A 24,162-nucleotide genomic window follows, 5' to 3' on the forward strand; every position below is an offset into this window, starting at 1 on the left:
TATATATTTTCAAGCATGATTCTTGAGAATAGCTCTAACGTTTTGGGGAGGAGGTGGGGGGATAGGAAAACATCTTATTTCTGCTCTTGAGAGTCTTTGTTTAAATTCATCCTAACTGTTCTTGCCTCATGGTCTTGTGAGTATCTAAAGTGGACACATTCCACCAGCTAAGGGTTTGCAGTTTAGACAGGGGTAATACTCCCAGGCATGCTGGAAATAGTGACCTATTACTATCGAGAAGGGCCCTCTTTGACCCCTGAGATGGAGAGAATGGTGGACTCTGTCTCTGTGGGGAGAAGCTCAGATTAATCTGTAATTACCTTGGGGTTCCACATTTTTGGGCAAGAACTTCCTAGTTCTTAGTTTCTAGTCTTTTCCTCGATTAGACTCATAAATAAATAAGACTTTTAATCTTCTTATTACATATTGATCTAATAGAACCGCAAATTTGTCTTGAACATGACATGGTCATGTGTTCCTTCCTAAGTCATTAGTTTTTTTGGCTGTCAGTGGTTATCACCTTGGACCCATTTTCCTTTTGGAAAAGGTTTGACCTTCTCATTGTGAGTCCTTCTTGGGAGAGTTCCCTGGTGGCCTAGTGGTTAGGATTTTGGGCTTTCACCACCATGGCCCGGGTTCAGTCCCTGGTTGGGGAACTGAGATCTCGCAAGCTGCGCGGTACAGCCAAAAATAAATAAATAAATCAATAAAAGAAAGCTTTAAGTCGTTCTTGATAATACGTAATCCTAACTACTAACAGGTTGTTAGTTGCTTGTCAAAACGGTCCAGCAAGAGTTCGTCTTGGTTCTGCTGGAAGATTTTTGTTCTCCACAATTGGACATATAAGAAGAGTGGAAGACTTTCCCCAGTTGTTAAGTGTTTTTTTTATATATATAAATTTATTTATTTTATTTATTTTTATTTGTGGCTGTGTTGTGTCTTCGTTTCTGCGTGAAGGCTTTCTCTAGTTGCGGCTAGCGGGGGCTACTCTTCGTTGCAGTGCGCAGGTTTCTCTTGTTGCGGACACGGGCTCTAGGTGCGCAGGCTCAGTAGTTGAGACGCATGGGCTTAGTTGCTCCGTGGCATGTGGGGTCTTCCCAAACCAGGGCTCGAACCCATGTGCCCTGCATTGGCAGGTGGATTCTTAACCACTGCGCCACCAGGGAAGTCCCCAGTTGTTAAGTGTTGACTTTAATAGATTCAGGATGGATTGCCAAGCTCTTCGAGCATAACTCAGTAATGCTGTGAATGCTCAGGTAGTTCGTTCCTGAGAAAGCTCAGCTGTTTGCACTCTGAGAATGACAGATTTTTATCTTTAATGTTTTAATATCATACATGAGGTTTGTCTTGGCCCTCTTGCTGAGGGTGGCTTAAGTATTGCCCCACCCCCCTACAATCACCTGCCGTCTCTTCCTCTGGGAGACTGCTGAGGGGGCAATGGTGAAGTCAGTTCTCTCTTGTGACCCAAATCAGGGAGGATGGGGCCTCTCTTCCGAGACTACCTTTTAGCATAAATTCTAGGTACTCTTCCTTTAACCCTGTGCTGCTCTTGCTCAGAGGGCCCTTTGGAACCTGATTTTCCTGTAGATCTTACCTGGTGTTCATTACTGGGCAAGGTGCCGTCATTCTGCATTTTCCTTCAGGTTCATAATGGATTAATTGAGAAAGAGTCCCTAATAGTTTATGATATACTATGAACATGATATGGGCAATCACAGCGCCTCCTGCAGAAGGCTGGTGGGAGGTGCATATAGCTGATGCACGTGCCTACTGCCTTGTATATATTGATGTATTCTTGGCTGTTGGCTTTGAAAGAATAGATTCACATCTATTCAGTTTTATAAAGTACTAGATGCATCCTCTCTTCACATTATTAGTCCTCACCAGAACTCAACTCTGCTGGAATATTCTGAGTTGGTCATTAGTGGACTTGTAGTCATCAGTAAAATTTTCAGTTTCAGCAGATAGCTGTGTTGTTTTCATAGATAGATGGGCTGCATCTGGTGTGCTAATTCTGAGACTTTGTTGTTGCTGTTAGTGCTGTTGAGATCAAGGGATCAGACCAGATATGGTGTTAAAATTCTATTTCTTCAGGAAGATCAAGAAATTTCATTTTGGGAATTCCCTGGTTGTCCAGTGGTTAGGACTCTGTGTTTCCACTGCAGGCGGCACGGGTTCGATCCCTGGTCAGGGAACTAAGATCCCGCATGCTGTGCGGCCAAAAAAAAAGAAAAGAAATTTCATTTTGAAAATCCATAAACTAAAGACATAATGTCATTTAATGATCAGCATGTGTCCAGTCCAGTTCTGGGCTCTGTGGATCTGTGAGAGGCAGCCTGACCCCTGTTCTTAGCCAACAGTTTCCTCTAAGCCATCTGTGGTGATAAGGGAAGGTGGCTGCTGGACATAGCCAGGACTCCTCTGTGTTTCCTGAGTGGCTCAGTGCCTTTGAGATGACTTGGTAGCCACTTCACAATGAGACATTTAGAAGTCAGGACAGAAAACAGTTGGGTGCATGGCCGACTGGGCCCCACTGTATAAGAGACGATGGAAAAGGTTCCAGCAAGGAGCTCATTTAAACCAGTATCATTTTGTGAATTCCCTGGCAGTCCAGTGGTTAAGACTCAGTGCTCTCCTGCAGTTCTTATCTGTGCACCAGGCATGTACCACCTTATAGGTCCTTGGTTGCTCCTGTATGAAAACTCAGTCCAGTGAGCAGAGTACCAAGGTTCTGTGTGTTCTCTTGGCTCCCTAGGTTGAAGTGTGCTCCTTGTTTTTCCTTGATTGAGTAGCACCCTTGTGTTTTGCAGTGCTCTCTCTGGGTAGCCTTATCTAGGCCTCCAAACACATCCTAATCTTCTGACCCCCCAGCCGGATTAGAAGATTAGGCCCCCTGGTGGTCCAGTGGTTAGGATTCTGTGTTTCACTGCTGGGGGCCTGAGTCCAATTCCTGGTCAGGGAACTAAGATCTCACAAGCCTCACGGCCAAAAAAAAAAAAAGATTAGGCCCCCACCCAAGTCTTGATGTTCAGGGTTCTGTTTTGTAACTAGCTTACTTTCTTATTAACATTAAAATTAATATATGAACTACTTTCTGCGTCAGTAAACTTAGCTATGCAACATCCTTTTCAGGGACTGCATATCCTGTATCATTTCCTCAGAAAAAATTTTACAGAGGTAGAATTGCTAGCTCAGTGCACCTTCTGAGGCTCTTTGATAGCCATAACCGCTGTGCTTTAAAGGAGAATGTAGGGGCCAGAAAGGCTGCCCATGGACTTCTAAATTCTCCTTGCAATTAGGGCTCATTAGTTGCCGGGAATTCAGAGATTTTAAACAGGGGTGTTTTTTGTTTGTTTTGTTTTTCTGGGTTTATACAAGAAGTCCAAGCCTGAGGTTTTCTGCAAGTAACAGGCCTAACTAGAGGTGCACTTACCATGTATGGCCTCCTACAGCAGCTTGAGGAAACAAATCACATTAGGGAACCTAACAGCTCTTTTGCTTAAATTGGATGCTGGGTCGTTATATACTGTAGATAGGATGGTTTCGCATAAGTTTCAAATCAAACTAATTTCTTTGAAGGGTCATTAATGAAAACAAAGATCGAAAAATCAAGAGATCCAGGAAATCACTAAGACTATAAGAGTCTGAACTTAAAAGATGAAACAGGGAACCAAGAGGAAGAATTTGAAAATCAAGCCTGGGCCTGCAATAGAGATGAATGTATGCATTTCTCAAAATGCAGAGCACTCTGAAAGAAACTACGTTATAATTTGATTTCTTTTTTTTTTCTTTCTAGGTATCTCATTCAGTTGCTAAACTTATATTAGTTAATTTCCACTGGCAAGTCGCAGAGATAATGGACAGGTAAGGTGTTTGGGGGAGGAAGAGATGGCATCGCCCATAGCTCCTCTCTCTGCCTACCCGCCCAGTGATGATTATTGTTTATGTTTTGGAGCATATCCTTACAGGGTGCAGATTATATTTTTAAAACACTGGATCATAGTGTATAACCTTTTTTCTCTCAGTGTATGGTGAACATTTTCCCATGTTTTCAGCATATTCTTTCTACCCCAGTTTTAATGCTGGCACAGTATTTTATTATATAGATGTTCCATACTTTTCCAAACCCCTGTTGTTGTACAGTGAAGTTAGGTCAAATTTTTTATGCCATTGTTAATTTTTAATCAGTGCCCTTCTAGATAACACTTGACAGTATCTCCAGTTATTTCTTTCAGACACATCAAGTGAGGAATACATCATGACATAGTGCGTGTTACCTTCAGAGAAAAGGTCAGCTAGTTTACCCTGCACCTCCAGAACCAGAGCCCTTGAGGCACACAGCTTGGAGTCTCAGGTGTCCTGGAAGTTGTCAGGAGGAGGGGTTCCTCCTCCTCATGCATCCTCTAGGGGGATTCCTCTAAGAGGCATGTGCTTCTGTCTAGCTCAGGGTTTCTCATCCTAAGCACTGTTGATGTGTTGGGCTAGATAACTCTTTGTTGTGAAGGGACTGTTCTGTGAATTGTAGGAGGTTTGGAAGAATCTCCGGGGTCTACCTACTAGAAGTCCTTAAATCAAAAATGCCTCCGGACTGCCAGATAACTCCTGGAGAACAAAATTGCCCCTGCTGAGCAGTGCACTGGTCACTACCCCTGCTCTTTCACACCACAGTGAGTCTTCTTTCTCTGTATGGTGTGATTCTGTTCATTGGCAGAGGAAGATCATTATGCCTTTCCTTCTCTAGGCTAAGAAGACCAAACTAGCTGGAGCAGCTCAGCCTGATCAGGAAAGAGCAAATGCATTCCTGGTTCACTAACTGCACTCTCACTCTCTATACTGAAGAGCTGAATACATTTAGGTAGACTTCCAGATGAACTTCCCTGTCTGCACTGCTATCCAAAACTCTGGAACCACATAGGTTCCGGTAATGGGTATCTAGCACTGTCCAAACTCTCTAGCCTAACTTGGGGATGGAGACAATTTGGATAGCTATAAAGATATTAAGAATAGTAGTGTGAGAACTAGGAATAAAAATTGAAGTAGGCATTCTGACTAGGCGGAGTAAGGAAATCATGTATATGAGATGTAGTTCTTCCCTGCTCAGATTCCTGGTGTCTTGGTAATGTGATTACCTGGACTTTGTGTGACACTTTTATTGCCACATGATAACTGTTTTTATTTTTAAAAGTATTTATGCCATAGCTCAATCCAGAAAGGAATTAAATTTTTATTATGAAATTTTTTTTTCCAAAAATGTGTGAGTGCGCACTCACATGCATATGTGTGATGTATATAGGTTTTAAAGACAAATAAAGCAAACAAGAAACTCTCTGACCTTTACTCAGAGGCCTCTGATGGCAATCCCTGCCTGGCTACAATCCCTTCCTTCTCCAGGGTGACCAGTACCTTGAATTCAGTATTGATCATTTTCTTATTTATTCTTAAATTATATATCTTTTAGTTTTGTATGTTTTTAGAACTTTACAGACATGGAATCATATCATATGTATTCTTCAACTTTTTAAATAAACAAGGTTGAACATCATGACATCTTATCCATCCTCCTGTCAAAAACTATTTGTGAGTTTTTAGTTTTTCGCTGTTAAAAATAATGCAACTCTGAAAACTCTTGTACATGACTTACAGTGTCACATAATTTTTCTAGGGTTAAGTACAGAAAGTGAATTGCTGGGCTGTAGGGTATGTGTTACTTCAGCTTTACTAGATAACGCCAAAATGTTTTCCAAAGTGATTGTACCATGTTATATACCCACTAGTGGTGTATGAGTGTCAGAATTAAAGTTTTACAGTCTGGTGGGTGTAAATGGCATCTGGTTGTTTTTAATTTCAATGTCCAGATTATTAAGGAGGTTGATCATTTTTTCCTATGTGATTTGTGCTTCCTCTTCTGTGAAATACCTATTAGGTCTTTTGCCCATTTTTCTAATTGTTGTTTTTCATTTCAAAGGGACGTTTAGGAGTTTTTGTTTTGTTTATTCTGAATATCAGTTCTTTACCAGTTGTATATGTATTGAATTATCTTTCAGTTTATAGCTTGGCTTTTCACTTTATCTTGTCTTCTGATGAACTGAAGTTCTTTTGGCTTGCGGGATCTCAGTTCCCTGACCAGGGATTGAACCTGGGCTATAGCAGTGAAAGCCCAGAATCCTGACCACTAGGCCACCAGGGAATTCCCTGAACTGAAGTTCTTAAATGTAGCATACAGAGTTTTCCTTTATGCTTTGCTTTTTCTGTGTCTTTAAGATGTCCTTTCCTATTCTGAAAACATAGAGATATTTGCTTGTAATTCCAGAAAGGGACTTAAAGCAGATATGGTCCTTCATAAGTATTTTTCTTATAGTTCAGTGCCTTTAAGACAGAGTTGTTATTCTTATACCAATTGAGAGCTAAAAAAATTGAAAAAGCAGAAAGTATTTGTAGTAAGGTAAAAAGCAAGCTTGGTTTTGCGAGAAGATAGTTAAAAGACAAAGATACTTTAGTGTGACTGCAACACATGTTGGTCTATCCTGTTTTTGTTCAGAAGTAAAACTATTTGTCTTCAGGTTCTGATTCCCTTTATTTCTGCTTTTTGTTTTGTAGATACAAGTCTAATTCTGCTCAACTGCTCGTTGAGGCTCGAGTTCAGCCCAATCCGTCGAAACATGTGAGTGTCTCCTCCTTGAATAAGGCTTCTCCTGTTGCCCGTGGCTCTTTCTGTGGCTCACATTGTTATTGAGAACCATCTTGCCTTGTTTATAGTGCAATATGCCCATGATATTTGTTCCAGCATAGGCCTAAATCTTCCATTTCCATTATAGTTTGGAAATTTTCCTCATAGATGAGGAGTGAATCATTGCCTGCCCTCTCCAGCCTCACCTTTTTCCTTGCACTTACATACAGCCTGTACTCTATTCCTGCTGTGTTCTTGGTGTTCCCACTCACCACATGCCTCTTTGACTCTGCTTGTGCCTTCCCTGGCCTGGAATGTCCAGATTCTGTCCCCATCTCTGCTTGTGGAAATGGAACTCATCTTTAGAGACCCACATCCAAGCCATCTCTCACAAAACCTATCTCCTGGGACCACTCCCCTCCAAACTCCTCTAATTATATCTTTAAACCTTTACGTGTATGTTGTAGTAATTCACTCATATCTTTTCAGCTCCCCTACTAGACTGTAAGTGCTTTTTAAGTTTAGGAATCAATGTATAGCAATTTCCTCTGTATCTGTGAGTTCAGTCAGCATTTGTCAAATGAATGAGGGCCATGTTAAAAGCACTCTCAGGAGGGAGAATTGGGGCTCAGATCACCACATAACTTCTGCAGTCTCTTAGGAGAAAATTTCTAGGAGCATACTGGACAAACATAAGAATACGGTCCTTTTCCTCAAGTTATTTTTTGTATTCCCAGTAAACTAACAAGAACCTAATGTTAAACATGTAGTAGACTTTTTCATTGGTTAGTGTTTTTGGCTGGGGTCCCCAGATTGTCTTTGCCAGTTTGTGTAGCATGGTATATGGATTCTGGAGTTTAAGCTTTACAGTTATTTGCCCACAAACTAGAAGAGTTTCTTCCCTTGTAGAAGCCTTCCTCATCTCTCTAAATTAATTGTATGTGACATCTCTTTGGTATGTTAAGGATGAGTTGTAACTTGGTAAAAACTGTAATACTGTGTGTTTTGGACATATTGATATGGGAAAACCACTGTCTTTGACAAGTAAAACTGCATTGTGGGCTGTTAGAGGCTCACACTCAGCCTCTAAGCACCTATATGGCTGGGTTTGTAGTACTTGTTGAGGAGTAACTCTGTGCTGTGCTGAATGAGGGCAGTTTACAAAAGAAACCCAGTAGCCTCTGAAAGAAGGTGGATTGAATGACCTCTAAGGACCTTGACAATTCTGAAATCCTGGTCTTTTCAGCCTGACATTATAAACTACTGTTAGTTCTCATTTCCATCTTCTCTCTGCCTCTCTAAATCCTAGTGATTCATCAAGCCTAGTTCAGTTACCACCTCCTTCAGAAAGCCTTCCTGATAATATGCTTTCTGCTCAAAACTGGAACTCGCAGAGTGCACACATTGCAGTTGAGTTCTGACACTTGTTGCAGGGTCAGAATTGCCTTCCATGGCTCATATCACTCTGCCTCTCCCCAGGTCCCCACAACCCATCCCCCTCACCACTGCGCAGTGTGTATGCAGTTTGTGCGGAAGGAAAACCTACTGTCTCTGGCCTGTCAGCACCAGTTTTGCCGCAGCTGCTGGGAGCAACACTGCTCAGTACTTGTCAAGGACGGCGTGGGTGTGGGTGAGTCTGCCATAGGATTTATAAAAGGCTGGCATGAAGTATTTAGCTTCAGCTCTGCCCTTTCAGGTTCTCAGGTCAACTGAGTGTTTTCTTGTGAGCCTAATTGAAGTTTTTATTGTCAGAACCATTGGTTTCCAAACACATCTGTCTGAACAATGGCAAAGTTTAAACCTGAGCAAAATGAGAGAGTTAAGGCTAATGTTTGGGCATATATGTAAATGTTGGTGTGAATGCAAGGCTACCTTCTCTTGCCTTTTGGGAGAACTGTCCTTTAAGCTGCCTACCGTATCTATCTTGATTCTCAGAGTGGCAGCCATAACTCAGAAACACCTAGAGAGTTTGCTGTTATTTAGGAAATACAAGCACAAATCAAACTTGATGATCAGTTAAAGGAATATTTAACTATGACTTGATATTTGAAACTAAATTAGCATTACTTTAATTGTGTCTGCAAAATCTCATTGTATTGACGGTAATCACATGCACGTAATATTAAACATCACAAAACTAAATTGTTAGTTAATAACCCTATAGGATTTTTTAAACAGTTTTGTTTTTTATCGGTGCTATTTGTGATATATATGATTTAATTTGTTTTGTTTTTGTTGTTTTGTTTTTTTTGGTGGCTCTGTGCGGCTTACGGGATCTTAGTTCCCCGACCAGGGATCGAACCCGGGGCTCTGGCAGTGAGAATGCCGAGTCCTGACCACTGGACCATCAGGGAATTCCCTATCCTATTTAATTTGGAATAATATTTTAGTTGCATCACTGTGCAAATATATTAATTTCTCTCTTCTTTGAATAAATTCTGATGCTTTAGGGGTTCCTTACGTAGAATCTGAATTTGTTGGTTGAACTCAGCAAATATATTATCGTTGTGTCTTCTGCAATACAGTTGTCCATCAGGTTGTCTTTGTTCAACAGGTGTCTCTTGCATGGCTCAGGACTGCCCGCTTCGAACACCAGAGGACTTCGTGTTTCCGTTGCTGCCCAATGAAGAATTGAGAGACAAATACAGACGCTACCTCTTCAGGGACTATGTGGAGGTATGCCCAGCCCCCGTTGTGCCCTCTGTCTTCCTGGGCCTGCTTTTCATCAGATGCTCACCAGTTACTTTATAGAGTAGGCTGCCAGTAGATGCTTTCATTTGAAGAAAGAGCTCCACGGCTTTAAAACAGGTTGAAAACTACTAGAGTGCTAGTGAATCCCAGGTCTGTTGCTTCCTTATTATGTATCCCTTGACCCATTATTTTACCTCTCTGAGCCTTGGTTTTCTCTTGTAGAATGGTCAGGCATCCCCACCTTATACAAAGCTGCTTAAACAAGCTATTGTATGTCAGGGGATAAACATGAGTCAGGCATATCTCAGGAGTTGCTCTTCTGTTCAGTTCACTGTGTGATTCAGCACAAAGAAGAGGTGTTGCTTTTTGGGCAATTTGAAAACTTGTTCAGGTTTTCAGCATGGTCAGTTTTGGAGTCCTTCCCCTCTATTGCACTACCTGTTCAGGCTTGTTGGGTCCATGCAGCATAATTTTCATCTTTGTCTTTCATGCCTAAGTTTATTGGATTGATTAATGGTCTGGGTCGTCTCATGCACATGCCACAGGAAAAGCAATGCCTTGTTCCTTGTGCTGTTTGCTGCCTTTGGTAGATGCCTGAGGGTCGTTGAGCCCCTCAGAGTCTTATGCACAGCTGAGTGGTCTGTGTTCCTTTCCAGCCCTGGTCCCTATGCCCTTTCATTTCAGAGACACACTTCTGTATTCCATTTTGTCATCTAATCTTAGAGCACTCTAGTGAGTTGCTTGCTACCTAGTTTAAGCTAAGCATTCAAAGGTCATTTTCAGGGATCTCCCTGGTGGTCCAGTGGTTAAGAATCTGCCTTCCAATGCAGGGGATTCGGGTTCGATCCCTGGTTAGGGAACTAAGATCCCACATGCCGCGGGGCAACTAAGCCTGCGTGCTCTGGAGCCTGTGTGCCACAACTAGAGAGAAGCCCACACGCCGCAACGAAGAGCCCACGCACCACAATGAAAGATCCCACGTGCCACAGCGAAGATCCCATGTGCCGCAACTAAGACCCAACTCAGCCAAATAAATAAATATTAAAAACAAGCAAACAAACAGAGGTCATTTGCACTACCTGCCTAATGTCTGGTCTTCACGACATCCATCTTGAATTCCTGTAGCCCCTTGATATAGGTCATCAGCTGGAAGAACAGAAGGCGTTTGAGTACTCAGGGAGGTCTAATTTGGAGGCACCAACTAGGGGATGTCCTCATTACTCCCCCCCCCTTGGTGTTTTCACAGAGTCACTACCAGCTCCAGCTGTGCCCTGGTGCAGACTGCCCCATGGTTATCCGGGTACAGGAGCCCAGAGCTCGCCGAGTACAGTGCAATCGGTGCAACGAGGTCTTCTGGTAAGAGTGAGTGTGGGTGCTGAGCAGCCCTGGGCTTGTGCCTTCTCCTGCTCTAAAGCATCACTGCTGTTGCTCTTGTGAGGGTGGGGCTGGGAGAGGCAGGGTTGTTGAGCCAGAAGAGCAGCTGTGTTCCACGTGGGCAGGGTTTGTACCTAGCATCTCATGTTCCGTGAGATGTTTGATAATAGTCAGTCTGGAGACAAGAAAGGGGCACAGATTCTTGGGGAATGTGCTGTGGTTTATGCTGCTGAGACTCATGGCCCAGAGACTGCGTGTCTGTATGGGTGTGTACTACCTGCACAGATAATTCACATACTGCTGTATTTGAAAGCAACAACCATCAACGTTTTAATCTTTCTCTCTCTTGGCCTTTCTGCTAATTTTATAACACTATAATCCATAAATGTGTTTATATTTACCTGGGGTTTACTCTATTCAGTAGACATGATGGGAATAGCTAAAGTATACTGAAGGCTTACCAGAGGAAATGGTCTGTTCTGATGATTTTACCTTCATTATCACAACAACTGTGTATGATTGTACTGTTGTTACTCTTATGTTATAGGTGAGGAAATTGAGGTGCAAGGTAATGGCAGAGCCATAATTTAGGTCCAGACCTGTCCCCAATTCACGCCTCCCTGGAAAATTCATGGTGGGGCTTCAGAGAAAATATGTAGAAAATGTGGTATGTGTGCATATGTGCCTGCCTTTCAAGATGTTATTGAGGGAGTCTGTGATTCACCAAAGGTTAAGAACCACTAATGTGGTTGCTTTCCATCCTTTGTGTCCTGCGTTATGAACTTCTTTTCCCTGGGACATGTGTTAGGCTACCTGCCTGAGAGCCTTTATCCATAAAGTTGTGTTGGCTTGGACAAAAGGGAAATTAAAAACATGGGAGCCTGGCCTGATGAATGTTGGAGTGTTTTTCTTTTCTGATTTTAAGTTTCAAGCATTGTCAGATGTATCATGCCCCCTACAGATTGCACAAGTGCTGGCCTTGTGCATCCTGTGTGCACATCTGACTTGGAGATAAGCCAAGGCTCCCAGAACTGGATCTCATTCCTGCCTTGGGCCTGAGTTGAGGTATCTTCTCAGAATGCATCCCCGTGCCCTTTGGGAAGCTGAATTCTGAATTTGATATCCTGTCAGGAAGGATTAACACCACATAAGATATTTAAAACAAACATTTCATTTGGGTTGATTGAGAGAAATTCACACAGTACTTCAGTATAATCCTGGGTAAGAAAAGGTCTCAGATGCCTTGATAGGTGACGTTACCTCTTTGAAAAGCTCTAATTCAGGATCTGTTGGCTTGGACAGAAGGAAAATGAAAAACACAGGATCTGACCTAACGATTATCTTTTCTGGTTTTAAGTTTCAAGTGTCGTCAGATGTATCACGCCCCCACAGACTGCGCCACAATTCGGAAATGGCTCACGAAGTGTGCAGACGACTCTGAAACAGCCAACTACATTAGTGCTCACACTAAAGACGTAAGGACTGTATCTTACCTGTCATGGATCTGCCCTCCTTAGTGCTGCCCAGGGCCTTGCCCAGGAGATGTACCATCCGAGAGCAGAACAGGGCTCTTGATGGAGGCTGCCCAGACCTGGCAGAGTTTGTAGCAATTTATCATAGTATGCACCGAGTGCATTTATTTTAATAAATTGCTGAAATGCTTGGAGAAGTTTGACCCTTAGGAAAACTAATTAGAAGAAGACTAGGTTTTATTGAATGCCTCCCAAGCTTTAACAGCCCTGGGAGGGAGGTAGTTGATAGCCACACGTAATAAATAGCAGAACTCTAATGCAAGCCCAGGCCTGCCCAGTTCTCATTCTGGAAACTTCCCATGGGAAAGCATGGCCTGTAGCCCCTTGAGTTCTGCATGACTCAGCACTCAAGGCTGTACCCTGTGCCAGTCACACGCTGAGTTGTTGCACCCACAAGCACAGCTGTGACCATGACATCATTAAGCATAGTCCTTTTCATGGCGGTGGAAGAGCACAGCATCAGACTGATCTCTGCATTGCTGCCTGGGGTTGCTGGCATCTCTCAAATGAGAGCAAGCTTTAGAGGTTATTTCCTTGGCCTCTCCGGGAAGCAGAAGTTCAGGCAAGCTGATGAGAACTTAGTCCAGTGTGGCAGCTCTTATGCTGCTTTGGCATTCCTCCCAAGCAGGCAAGCTCTCTACTGACTCAGCTTGTGCTTAATCTGAGCGGCCTCGTGGCAGGGACAGATGGTGCTTGGAGTGTTTCAGAGCCAAACATGCTGACCTCATTTCCTTGAATTGCTGTTCCAGCCTCAGCGACCCGCCACATTTAAGTGAGATGCTCCTCCCCAGAAGTGCTCGCACGATGAGCTACTGGGCACGGGTGCCGGGAGCTTTGTGTAATTTGTCTTAGAACCGGCCTGATGGTGCGTGAGCCTAATGGCACCCTTCTGTCTCCTCAGTGTCCCAAGTGCAACATCTGCATTGAGAAGAACGGAGGCTGCAATCACATGGTGAGCAGACGCCTGTACGTTTTGCTTATGTGACGTGGAGCCTTTGGTCAGCGTGCCCTTAACATGTTCTCTTCTGTTTCCCTCTGACAGCAATGCTCCAAGTGTAAACACGGTGAGTCCCAGGCTTGATGTACAAGGCCCAGTGGCACAGTCTCTGTTTCTTGTGCACGGGTCTCCACTGCTTGTTTAGTGAGTGCTTTTGTGGTGAAGTGATAAAACAGAGGGCAGCCTCAGTCACTTATAGTCATGATAACCAGAATAAAGCATTTCTTGATTTCTTGATTTATTATTTTTCGGTCCCTTTTATAATCCCACTGCCGTCTCGCTGACACATGTAGTCAGAAGTCAAGTTTGGGGTGACTATTAGACCCTCATGAATCCTCAGTCATCCAAGAAGAAGGTTTTAGTGTGTTCATTTTATTTTTGCCAAGGCAGGTAAGTAGCATGGGGCTTATCTGTGCTGCCTTACAGATACCTTTTAAGCAGGCTGTACATGGTTTTACTGGAGGCAGTAAAATAATAGTTTTCCTCTAAGGTTTTTTTTTTAATATATATATAAATTTTTTAATTTATTTATTTTTGGCTGCGTTGGGTCTTCATTGCTGTACGCGTGCTTTCTCGAGTTGTGGCGAGTGGGGGCTACTCTTCGTTGCGGTGCGCGAGCTTCTCATTGCAGTGGCTTCTCTTGTGGAGCACAGCCTCTAGGCGCGCAGGCCTCAGTAGTTGTGGCTCGCGGGTTCTAGAGCGCAGGCTCAGTAGTTGTGGTGCATGGACTTAGTTGCTCCACGTCATGTGGGAACTTCCTGGACCAGGGCTCGAACCCATGTCCCCCTGCGTTGGCAGGCGGATTCTTAACCACTGTGCCACCAGGGAAGTCCTCCTCTGAGGTTTTATAAAGTTTGCAGAGGGGGTTTTGGCCTTTCAGGCCTCCGTCATCTATCAGGTGTAGGTTACATACAACCTGTTGGTTTTGCTTTCCTTTCCTGCTGGATCAAGTACAGAAATAAAATTCCTTCAGGTAGAAAATATGTCCAGATAGGTTTCTTTTTTTTTTTTTTTTAATTTTTTATTATTTATTTATTATTTTTATTTTTGGCTGTGTTGGGTCTTCGTTTCTGTGCGAGGGCTTTCTCCAGTTGCGGCGAGTGGGGGCCACTCTTCATCGCGGTGCGCGGGCCTCTCACTATTGCGGCCTCTCTTGTTGCGGAGCAGAGGCTCCAGACGCTCAGGCTCAGTAGTTGTGGCTCACGGGCCCAGTTGCTCCGCGGCATGTGGGATCTTCCCAGACCAGGGCTCAAACCCATGTCCCCTGCATTGGCAGGCAGATTCTCAACCACTGCACCACCAGGGAAGCCCCAGATAGGCTTCTTACACAGCTGCTTAGAGGCCGACCAGGAGGCCATGAGAGTTTCTCTTTGTATGAGCCTGACTAATGCTAATCCTGTGTTCTCCCAGGAGCACACTGTAATCAGAGTAGACGAGGCAAGGTTTTAGACTGGAGTGGTGACCCTGAAGTGTAGAATGAAGATAGGCCGAGGGTAGTGGCATATTTCCTCAGTGATATCCCACCCTAGCTTTTCTGCATGTTTGAATGAGAGAGGGACATGTATGATCCACTTAGAACAGTGCACAAGACATACGTACCGTTTAAAGAGAAATGACAAAATGAACACCCGAGTACCCACCACGTTCCTAGTACTGAGGAAGTCCTCTGTGTGTCCCTCCTCAGTCATAGTCTCCCGCATCCCTTACTGCCCAGAGTTAACTTCCATCCCTCGCATTGCTGTATAGTTGTACTACCTGTACAGGCAACCCTGAGCAATGTAGTAGTATTTAAAACAGTAGCAAACACAACCTAGCTGACTGAGGAGAAAGCAATATTGCCACTGTTCAATGAAGCCTCCTAGGAGAAGAGAAGTGAACGACCTCTGGGTCTCTTGATTTGGCTTTAGCTTTAGCTTCTCCAGACTTTACAGAAGTCCCTTTTGGGAAGTCATTGAGCCAACTTATGGAGTGATTCCTGGGAAACAGCGTTTACCACTGTCGGGGTCTCTGGCAGAGACAGAACATAGAACCGTGGTTGGCTCCTCTCCGTTAAGCCACAATAGTTGTTCGGATGTATAGCATCCATAGGGGATCTTTATTTTTCCCTCTTTGCTTCCTCAGTATGGAAACAGAGTCATAATTCTGGGTATGCACTATTGGGTGGGTTTTATGAAAATGTGCGTTTTATTTTTTTCTTTTTTTTGGCCACACTGCGTGGCTTGTGGAATCTTAGATCCCCCACCAGGGACTGAACCCGGACCACGGCAGTGAAAGCACCGAGTCCTAACCATTGGACCGCCAGGGAATTCCCATAAAAATGTGCTGTTTAAGACAGAAGAAAAGGGGGAAAAGTCTATCTTTCCAGTTTCATGTACAACACCTAGGACAGGTGTTGAGAGTGGGAGATAGTCAGGAGGACAAATGTGTTTTCTGAATGACCAGGTGGGCTTCAGTTGGACAAGCTTCTGCTTGTCACAGAGGCATTGACACAGCAGACCAGTGGCCTTGTACAGTCAGCATCTGCTTGTGTTGGATTAAACGGCACAAAGCATATGTGTTCATGAAACTGAGACTATCCGTAGGCTGTTGTTCAGATCAGCAAGGACAGGCTTACAGGGACAGTGGGATGTGACAGGGATGAGAGGTATACATTCCCTCTGTAAAGAGGCACCCTTGGAGAGTTCTGGATAGGTGACCCGTCCCCCCCACCCCCCATCCCGGGGCAGGATCGGTCTATTTTCCTGCTTTGCCTATGACTTTGGAGGAATGTGGGCTTGTCTTGTGTGTGTAAATACTTCTTTCTCTGTTCTGTGTAGACTTCTGCTGGATGTGTCTAGGAGATTGGAAGACCCACGGCAGCGAGTACTATGAGTGCAGTCGGTACAAGGAGAACCCTGACATTGTCAATCAGAGCCAGCAAGCCCAGGCCAGGGAGGCCCTCAAGAAGTACTTGTTCTACTTTGAGAGGGTAGGCATCCAGAAGCCTGGAGGGTGGGCTTCTTCCATTTGGCCTGCTGGGTGAAATTCCCAGTGACTGGTAGCTACAGCCAGCATGCGCACACAGAAGTCAGGAAGTGGAACTCCTGCAGTGGCCTGAGTGGTGCCTCCACAGATATGGCTTTCAGGCTCCACAGGGCAGCCACAGCCAACAAGGAAGGACATGCTGACCTTGTTTGAATGATGAATTGAAGGATAATGAAGGATCATCAGACAGTCTTTTCCATCCAGTGCCATGTTTGTTGTTTGTTTTTAAATGAGGTATAACTGACTGACAGTATTATATAGTTTTCAGGTGTACAACATAGTGATTCATAATTTTTAAGGGTTATACTCCATTTATAGTTATTATAAAATGTTGGTTATCTTCCCTGTGCTGTACAGTATATCCTTGTAGCTTATTTTACACATAGTAGTTTGTATCTCTTAATCCCCTACCCCTATCTTGCCCCTCCCCCTAATCCAGTGCCATCTTAATAGTCAGATTCAGAGCGCAGTTCTTCCCAGGAAGACCCTTCAGAAGTCCACAGAGCATGCGACATTTGGTTTCTAAGCACAAGAGATCTGTAGTTACCTAGCTTTGCTTCATCCTCAGGGCTCAAGTCCTATTGCCGCAGTGGGGTAGAGTGATTTGGCAGGCAGACAGCTGCTCTGGACAGGGTTGGTAGTGTGGACTGAGGAAGGCCCCCTCCTGCAATCCCAAGGACACACAGTCCCCATCAGCTAGATGAGGATGTGGCCATTCTGAACTCCTTTTGGATCTCCACCTTCCTGGGACTCCTGCAGCTTTCTCCCCCCTCTGAACCCTGTAGTGGGAAAACCACAACAAGAGCTTGCAGCTGGAGGCACAGACATACCAGCGGATTCACGAGAAGATTCAGGAGAGGGTCATGAATAATCTGGGGACGTGGATCGACTGGCAGTACCTACAAAATGCTGCCAAGCTCTTGGCCAAGGTTTGTACCCCCTCACTCTTCCAGTCCTTGGTTTGATGCCCAGCCCTGTCAGACCCAGACCTCTGAGGGTGGGAGGCACTGTAGGGGGCAGGGGGCTCAGCACCCTGTACAGTCCTGCATGCTCCTGCTTATGGGTCCACATTTTGCTGGGCTGTGCCCACTGAGGACCCAGCCCTCTGTGGATGTTCAGGGGATTTTAAGAAGAGTATTCCAGTGCCTCTGCCTGCAGGGAAAGAACTGCAGGGAAAACTAGAGCCCTTTTTTTCTTTTGTCCCATCCATGCATCACTCAAAGGAAAATAAGAGATTGTCTTTGGACAAGTATTGAGATAGATGTGTGGACTCTGATGTCCGACTCCAGAGGGAAGAGCCGTTGAGGGAGCTGCTGGTAATAAATCACAGTGTGAAAAAGGAACTGTGGGTGTTCTGTGACCATTTCTGTTTCAGTTTTTGCCATGTTGTCCCGCAATTCATCTTTTATTTGCCTTGGCCTCATTTCTTTCAGGCCCATACCCGTTGAGCCAGGCTAATTTGCATGGTGGGGTAAGAACTGTAAAAGCCACTTGAGATCCATGTAGTTAGGGTCATAGATACAGGTCCCTTCTCTTCTCTCTATTGCAGTGTCGATACACCCTGCAGTACACGTACCCATATGCATACTACATGGAGTCTGGACCCAGGAAGAAGCTGGTAAGGCAAAGCGATTCTTCTTCTCTGTTCTCTTAGCTTCAGAGGTGCCCTTCTCTACCTGCACTTTGCAGGAGAGCAAGGACCAGACGCCTGGTTATTGGGAGGGCAAAATCAAAACTGGGAATTGTAAAATTTTGTTTCTCCCCTAGGCATTTCCAAAGTAGATCTCAGGTGCTGGTATTTTGTGTAATAGGAAGGCAGATATACTGAAGCCCGTGAATAACTATATTTTTGGGGTGACTGGCTGAAAATGTCTGTTGCCACTTGGGAGCAAGTGCCCATGCTTTGGGAGGATATGCAGCTTGCATGTTCCTAAATATAGTGGACTTTTTTTGCATTTTGGTTTAATTTTCATCTTAGATGTTGGGTTGTTTCCCCCCAATTATAAAGTAATTCACAGTTACTGTTTAAATGTTGAAAAACTTAGAAAAACATTTACATCATTCATCATCCCACCAGAAAGAAATGACCACTGTTAGCGTTTTCCAGCCTTTTAAAATTAATATTATTTCTATAATCAAGGTTATATATATAACATTTTTTTGTTACAACTAATTGTTTTTGCAGCTGTCGTTATTTACCAGGCTGGAAAATGCCATTCTGTAATAGTTGCATAAATGTTCCAGTATATGGTTGTACCAACATTTGGGGCATTTATTGTTTCTGTTTTTCACTATCATAAATAAGACATTGGGAAACCTCTTTGTGCAACTGATTTGTGCAGTGGGTATATAATTACTAAGTCAAATGGTTTGAAAATTTTTAAGACTCTTGATTTTCAGAAGGGCTGAAAAAACGAAGTATTCAGTGAATACAGTGTCTGTGAATATCCACTTTGACTTGTTTTTGCAGCATCCATTTCCCTGTATGTTGGGAGGATTCTCTTCAGTGGCTTAAGTTCTTCCCTTTTCTTTGGGGGCGGAGGGTGAGTGTGGCCTTGCCACATGGCTGTACTCCATAGGTAGCCTTTTGATTGGATTCTGGCTCTGGGTACAGGAAGTAGCACTGCTCTCTGAGGACAGTATCAGGGTTGTCTATAGCTCATGCGAGCCTGAGGTGCTGCATCTGCCCCTCCCATCTGCAGGCCCTGCCCCGGCTACAGCCCCCTCTCCTTTTGACCCTCCTGCTCTACCCATACAGTTTGAATACCAGCAGGCTCAGCTGGAGGCTGAGATCGAAAACCTGTCGTGGAAGGTGGAGCGTGCAGACAGCTATGACAGAGGGGTAAGTGCTGTCCTCTTGAATCCTCTGGCAGGCAAGGGAGGGCTGGTGTGGTAATAGGTAACATAGTAGTTGGCATGTGGACTGGAGGCTGCTGCTGAGAAGGGTGGGAAGGTCAGTGCTTTTGACTTCTTGGAGTCTGTGGCAGGGGGGGCAGGGGTGGGGTGGCTTTAGCTGCTCCCTGCTCACGGGACTGGGCCATGCAAGCACCTATCTTGCTTCCTTGGTGCAGGACTTAGAGAACCAGATGCACATAGCAGAGCAGCGGAGGAGAACCCTGCTGAAGGATTTCCATGACACCTAGGTTGGGACATGAACGTGCCAGAGTGAGGAAGATGTGGCTGCGAGGTCTCCCGGCTGCTGTACTGCATGCTGCAGGCTCTGCCTTTCACAACCCCAGGCAACAGCCAGGGCCCCACTCCTGAGAGACACTGGCCACACACCTCTTAGTCGATTTCTGTTTTTTTTTTTTTCCCTCATCTTTTCGCTTTTTGTTTTTCCCAGGGTAGAGGCCACGTTGAATTGGCCTCTTCTCAGGACCTTTAATTCCCCCTGGATGGTTGTTGGGAGGGAGGGAAAGTTTTTTCTGAATGACTATTAATAGGATTAGATCATTACAACTTATAATTTTCAAAGGTTGTACAATTATACAAAAAAGAGGGGGCAGACAAACCATAGAATTACACAGAACCCTTTTTAAAAATAAATTGGCATTGGAGTGTTTTAACCTCTAGCTATTTTACTTAGAATGTAACATATGCTGCCCGCTCACCTTGCCTCAGAATCTCTACTGCAAGAGGGCCCCGGTGGTCTTTGCTTGCCAGATTCATATGTGTTTGGCCACAGCTAGAGTCCCAAGGGAAGAGCATGGGTGGCAGATGGTGGGAAATTGAGGTGGCCTGAGTTATAGGCATGGAGCGCAGGGAATCACATCATGCCTCCTGCCTGGTCCTTGTAGACCCTTTTGTGGTCAGGTGCACTGCCTTACGCTGGCAGTGAGGAGACAGTACAGAACAGAGTCTTGCCATGGGGTGTCATCCTGTCTGATGGCACTGTGTGTCTGTGGACTCATCTTAATTCTTGAAAGTGAGCTTTACCTGGGTCTGGCTACTCAGGCCAGAGCCCACAGCCGAACACGTAGGTGGGCTTGCGGCCCTCCAGACCAGGGGATGTGAGTTCAGCACAGTTTTCTTTTGTTTTCTAAAAATAGAGATCCACTTTTAAAGGGAATTGTTCCCCCAAATAAATTTGTTTTACCTTGGTTCCTTCTTTTGTGCCAGTGTTCCCGTGGTGTGACTCTGACCAGGTTCACACACAGCCATACCTGACACTGTCCTGCTACACTTTCCTCTGGTGAACGTCAGGGTCAGAGTTCAGCATGGTCCTCCCAAGGACTCTGGTCTGCCTGGCTCAGGGACCTTGTTTGCACAAATTGTTTTTATGTTAACCTGGAGTGTATATCTCCATTACCCACTCTAGGGGTTGGTGGCACTCCCCCTTGCCTGGTTTCAGCTATTGGAGGACAGTACCTCTAGAGTCTGGGAGTCTGAGGCCAGCACGGTTCTTGATTTGTGGTCCCAGCTCCTGTACCACAAGGGGCGGGCCAGGGAAAAGGGCCAGCTTTTTCACAGTGCAGAGGAACAAGTGGTTTGCATGGTGTCCTACCTGTCCTGAACCTAGTCCTGTGGGCCTTTCAGAAGTTACATCTGTGATTCCTGGGGTTTCTATGGCTTTTTTCAGTGCCTCCACTCTGAGGCTGGCAGAGTTGTCCATACTCGATAGGGCCTTCTTGACCTCCTGGAAGAGTTGCTTGGGAGATCTGTGAATAAATATTTGTTGGAAATTCTTTGATATTCAAACATTTTCACCTCAGTCGGTAATTTCCCAGGTACCATGTAAGCTGTAAACTGAATCACTCTTGAAGGCAGAGGACAGCTGTAACTCTTGGAGTCATGGGGTACATAGCCGGCTGCAGGCTCCCTTTCTCCCCGGTCAGGTTTTGCCTCTTCCTGTCATCTCCTGCAAGGAAGGGACCACGGGGTGGAGCGGTAGGACAAGTTACGAGTATAGCAGATGAACCCAGAGTTGGACAGTGCTGAGCTAACTGAAGGAGGAGAGTGCCTGCTGTGGGACCTAGGGGTGGGGTGTGACTGCTGCACTGGCCCATGGAAGATCCTGGTGTCTGGAGCTTTTACCTCTGCATTGACTCCTTTCTGTGTCACCGCCATGGCAGTGGCAGGAGCTGAGTTGCAACTCTGCACCTTAAGTCACACCCTTGGCGCCCTGGGCATTTTTTGGACTGCACAGCTACCACATAGTGCATTTGCATCCAGCTGTGGCCCCAACCACTGGAGCTGCAGGAGGTTCTGTGCCCAGACTGTAGCCTGCAGCCCTTGATCTGTGGAGAGCTTTCTTTTGTGCCTCAAGTGGCTGTCTCTTGTTAACATCAGGAAGATGGAAAAGGTCAGGCAGATTTTTTCTGCCCTGCAAAGGAAGGCACAGTGTTTTCATGAATTTACCATATATCTTTGTTTTCTTCAAAGAAAAAGTTGAGGTGATGTCATCTGCTCAACCTTGAGTGGTTTATTCAAAATAAACTGCAAGTTTCTGATTATAAAAGTGTGTGCAGAGTCATTCTTCAAAGGATCCAAGTAGCCTTCTGAGCCAATGCCCCCGGGGGTTCAGGCCAGTGAGCACCAAATAGGGGCCTTCCTGTTGGCCAGTCCCCTCTTCCAGAGGGCTGTGAAGGCCCCACTGGCCTGACTGTTCTGCCTTTCTTCCCTTCTTGGGGAGAGGTCACCTGTGGAGGGAAGTGGAATATCCTGGTATTTTTGGCTTTCCTTTCCCTCCTTGGGTGCAGGCCAAACCATTCCCCACCAAACACAGATCCCAGGATGTGGTAATGTACTGATTCTAATGCCCTACAGCCCTGCTGAGTCCCTGAGCTGCTTATTTAGAAGATCCTTGGGTCTGTCCAAAGCAGATGTGGGAGCAAAGGGCCATGGAGTATGGAAGCGGGACTTGTGGCTTCACAGGGGCCCTGAGCTTAGGAAGAGAAGACTCTCGACAGGAGCTGGAAATGTTTGGAGTTTAATCCCAAAGGCTGAGGACAGGAAACAGAACTTGGATTCTGAACAAGGGGGTCCGCATTTGTGGTGTCGGGAGTGGCGGCAACTTCACTGATAGGGGTGAAGGCTCCAGCGCTGTGGGCAGCACAGCATGCACAGGGCAGCCAAGGCCAGGGAGGTCCCAGACACTGCTAGTCAGTTCCACAACTGCTCTTCTTTGGACCTCAGATGTGCCAAGCCCCATGCTCAGCACCTGGGCATACAATAGTGTGCAAAAGATACATGGTCTCTACCCTCTAGGAGCCTCCAGAACATGGAGGACACAGAACTGGTCACTAGTGAATGTTTTCACTGAGGCAGCAAGGCCAGGGGCTGAAGAGCTACTCCTGCAGATCAGTGGGCAGGATACCAATGGCCTTGGCACCATACCCTTGGTGATCTTAGAACAAGAGAAGATAGCACATTCTAGCAAAATCTGGAGGAGGGATTTTCCACATACTTTTCAGGGCTTCCTGCAACAATCTGAGCATTGCCTATATACTGAGCTCTATTTTGGGCACGGAGGACATAGCCATTGAATTTGTTAGACCAGTTCCTGTCCCCACAAGATAATCACACTAATGGTCACTGAGCACATATCCACTTAGTCGCCACAGCAACCCTGTGAGGTAGGTGCTGTCACCGTCCAAAATGAGTAATTTGCCCAAGGTCATCATTCTAGTAAATGGCAAAACAAAAAACGTTCGCTGTTAGAAATTGGAAAGTAAATCCAACTTTTGTAATAGAGATTAAAACACAGCTCAGCACAAGACCCAGATTTGACTATGTATCATGATTGAGATGGGACTGCCACCCCCATGAGGTGAGCCAGCCTGGGTGGTGAGAGGTTTAGGTATCAAAAAGGCCATAGCTTTTAAAAGGCCAAGAAATTATAGTTTATGCTGTGGTTGTGAAATTCTCTTAGCCAACAGCAGGCAGAGCAGAAATAGGGGGTGAGGCGCCCCCCACTTCCCATCCAACCTGCTTGCCCTCTGGTGATGAGTTAGCTGTGCATAGCAGTAAGCATAACAATTGGATACAGGTAATAGGAACTTAGGAGAATGGAGTTCAGGAAGATAGTTTAAGGAACATGAGCATTTTGTGGTGATCCAATTATAGGTTTTAAAAAGCTAAAAAGGAAATGGTCTCAACATTCATTCATGGATACCAGAAAACCATGACATCTGGAATTCATTTCAGGAAGAAGGGCCAGGTCCTCGCTGCCTCTGTCTTTCCCTCCATGTTGGGAGAGTCCAGACTTGCCAGTTGCCTACAGAGCTCAGTTCCTACTCCATCTGAAGCAGGATGCTGGACCACTGGAGGTGTTTGGTCAGCATCCCAGCTTTGGCTGAGCCCCAAAGGCTCCCATTGCCACCTGCCCCGCCCCCCCCAAAAAACATCCAGAACTTCTCCTTTTATTGGACAGTGCTTCTCTAGTTTCCTAAGGAGATTGACAAGATAGTCCCTAAAGGTGACTGGATGAACACATATATTGGGTTGGCCAAAAAGTTCAGCAACATCTTATGGAAAAACCTGAACAAACTTTTTGGCCAATCCAATACTTGGGCACTGATGAAACCTGCCATTGTGTGTAGAATCTCCAAGAGAAGAAGGTGGGGCTGCCCTACTGAGACCAGAAAATGCACACTCTACTTGTCTGGAAGGAAGTTGGAGGGGGAGGGGGTCTTAACAGTGTAAAGACAAACCACCGGTGGGACCTGCCTCAATGATGTTGATCTTGTCTGCATGTCCACCTCGGGGGTGGGGGGTGGGGCGAGCAGAGAACGAAAAAGACCAAGTTTTGGCACTTGGCCACTGGTATGTCCTCCCACCTCCATATTTGGGGATAATCTAGGTTTAACTTTCCTCTGAGGCGTTGGTGTCTCAGTTATGGAAAAGTCCCTTTCTCCCTCTTCATATGTGCCAGCGCT

The 24,162-nt window shown here is 45.3% G+C and overlaps 1 protein-coding gene across 4 annotated transcripts in view; it reads left to right on the forward strand.

The window, feature by feature from the left end:
• ARIH2 (ariadne RBR E3 ubiquitin protein ligase 2) overlaps positions 1 to 20,407 on the forward strand; it is a 49,431-nt gene extending 29,024 nt beyond the window's left edge. For 3 of the 4 annotated variants that reach the window (XM_036868377.1, XM_036868379.1, XM_036868381.1), the window contains 13 exons: positions 3,797 to 3,864; positions 6,598 to 6,661; positions 8,147 to 8,297; positions 9,222 to 9,343; positions 10,605 to 10,714; positions 12,090 to 12,207; positions 13,166 to 13,216; positions 13,307 to 13,328; positions 16,078 to 16,229; positions 17,071 to 17,214; positions 17,835 to 17,903; positions 19,044 to 19,127; positions 19,357 to 20,407. In XM_036868377.1, coding sequence (XP_036724272.1) covers positions 3,797 to 3,864; positions 6,598 to 6,661; positions 8,147 to 8,297; positions 9,222 to 9,343; positions 10,605 to 10,714; positions 12,090 to 12,207; positions 13,166 to 13,216; positions 13,307 to 13,328; positions 16,078 to 16,229; positions 17,071 to 17,214; positions 17,835 to 17,903; positions 19,044 to 19,127; positions 19,357 to 19,428 — 1,227 coding nt within the window. In that variant the 3' untranslated portion in view covers positions 19,429 to 20,407. Of the gene's footprint in view, positions 1 to 3,796; positions 3,865 to 6,597; positions 6,662 to 8,146; positions 8,298 to 9,221; positions 9,344 to 10,604; positions 10,715 to 12,089; positions 12,208 to 13,165; positions 13,217 to 13,306; positions 13,329 to 16,077; positions 16,230 to 17,070; positions 17,215 to 17,834; positions 17,904 to 18,987; positions 19,128 to 19,356 lie in introns of all 4 variants that reach the window. The other variant, XM_036868380.1, reaches the window with a different exon arrangement.
• The last annotated feature ends 3,755 nt before the right edge of the window (positions 20,408 to 24,162 follow it).

This window comes from Balaenoptera musculus, chromosome 11, assembly GCF_009873245.2.
Source record: "Balaenoptera musculus isolate JJ_BM4_2016_0621 chromosome 11, mBalMus1.pri.v3, whole genome shotgun sequence".
NCBI lineage: Eukaryota > Metazoa > Chordata > Mammalia > Artiodactyla > Balaenopteridae > Balaenoptera > Balaenoptera musculus.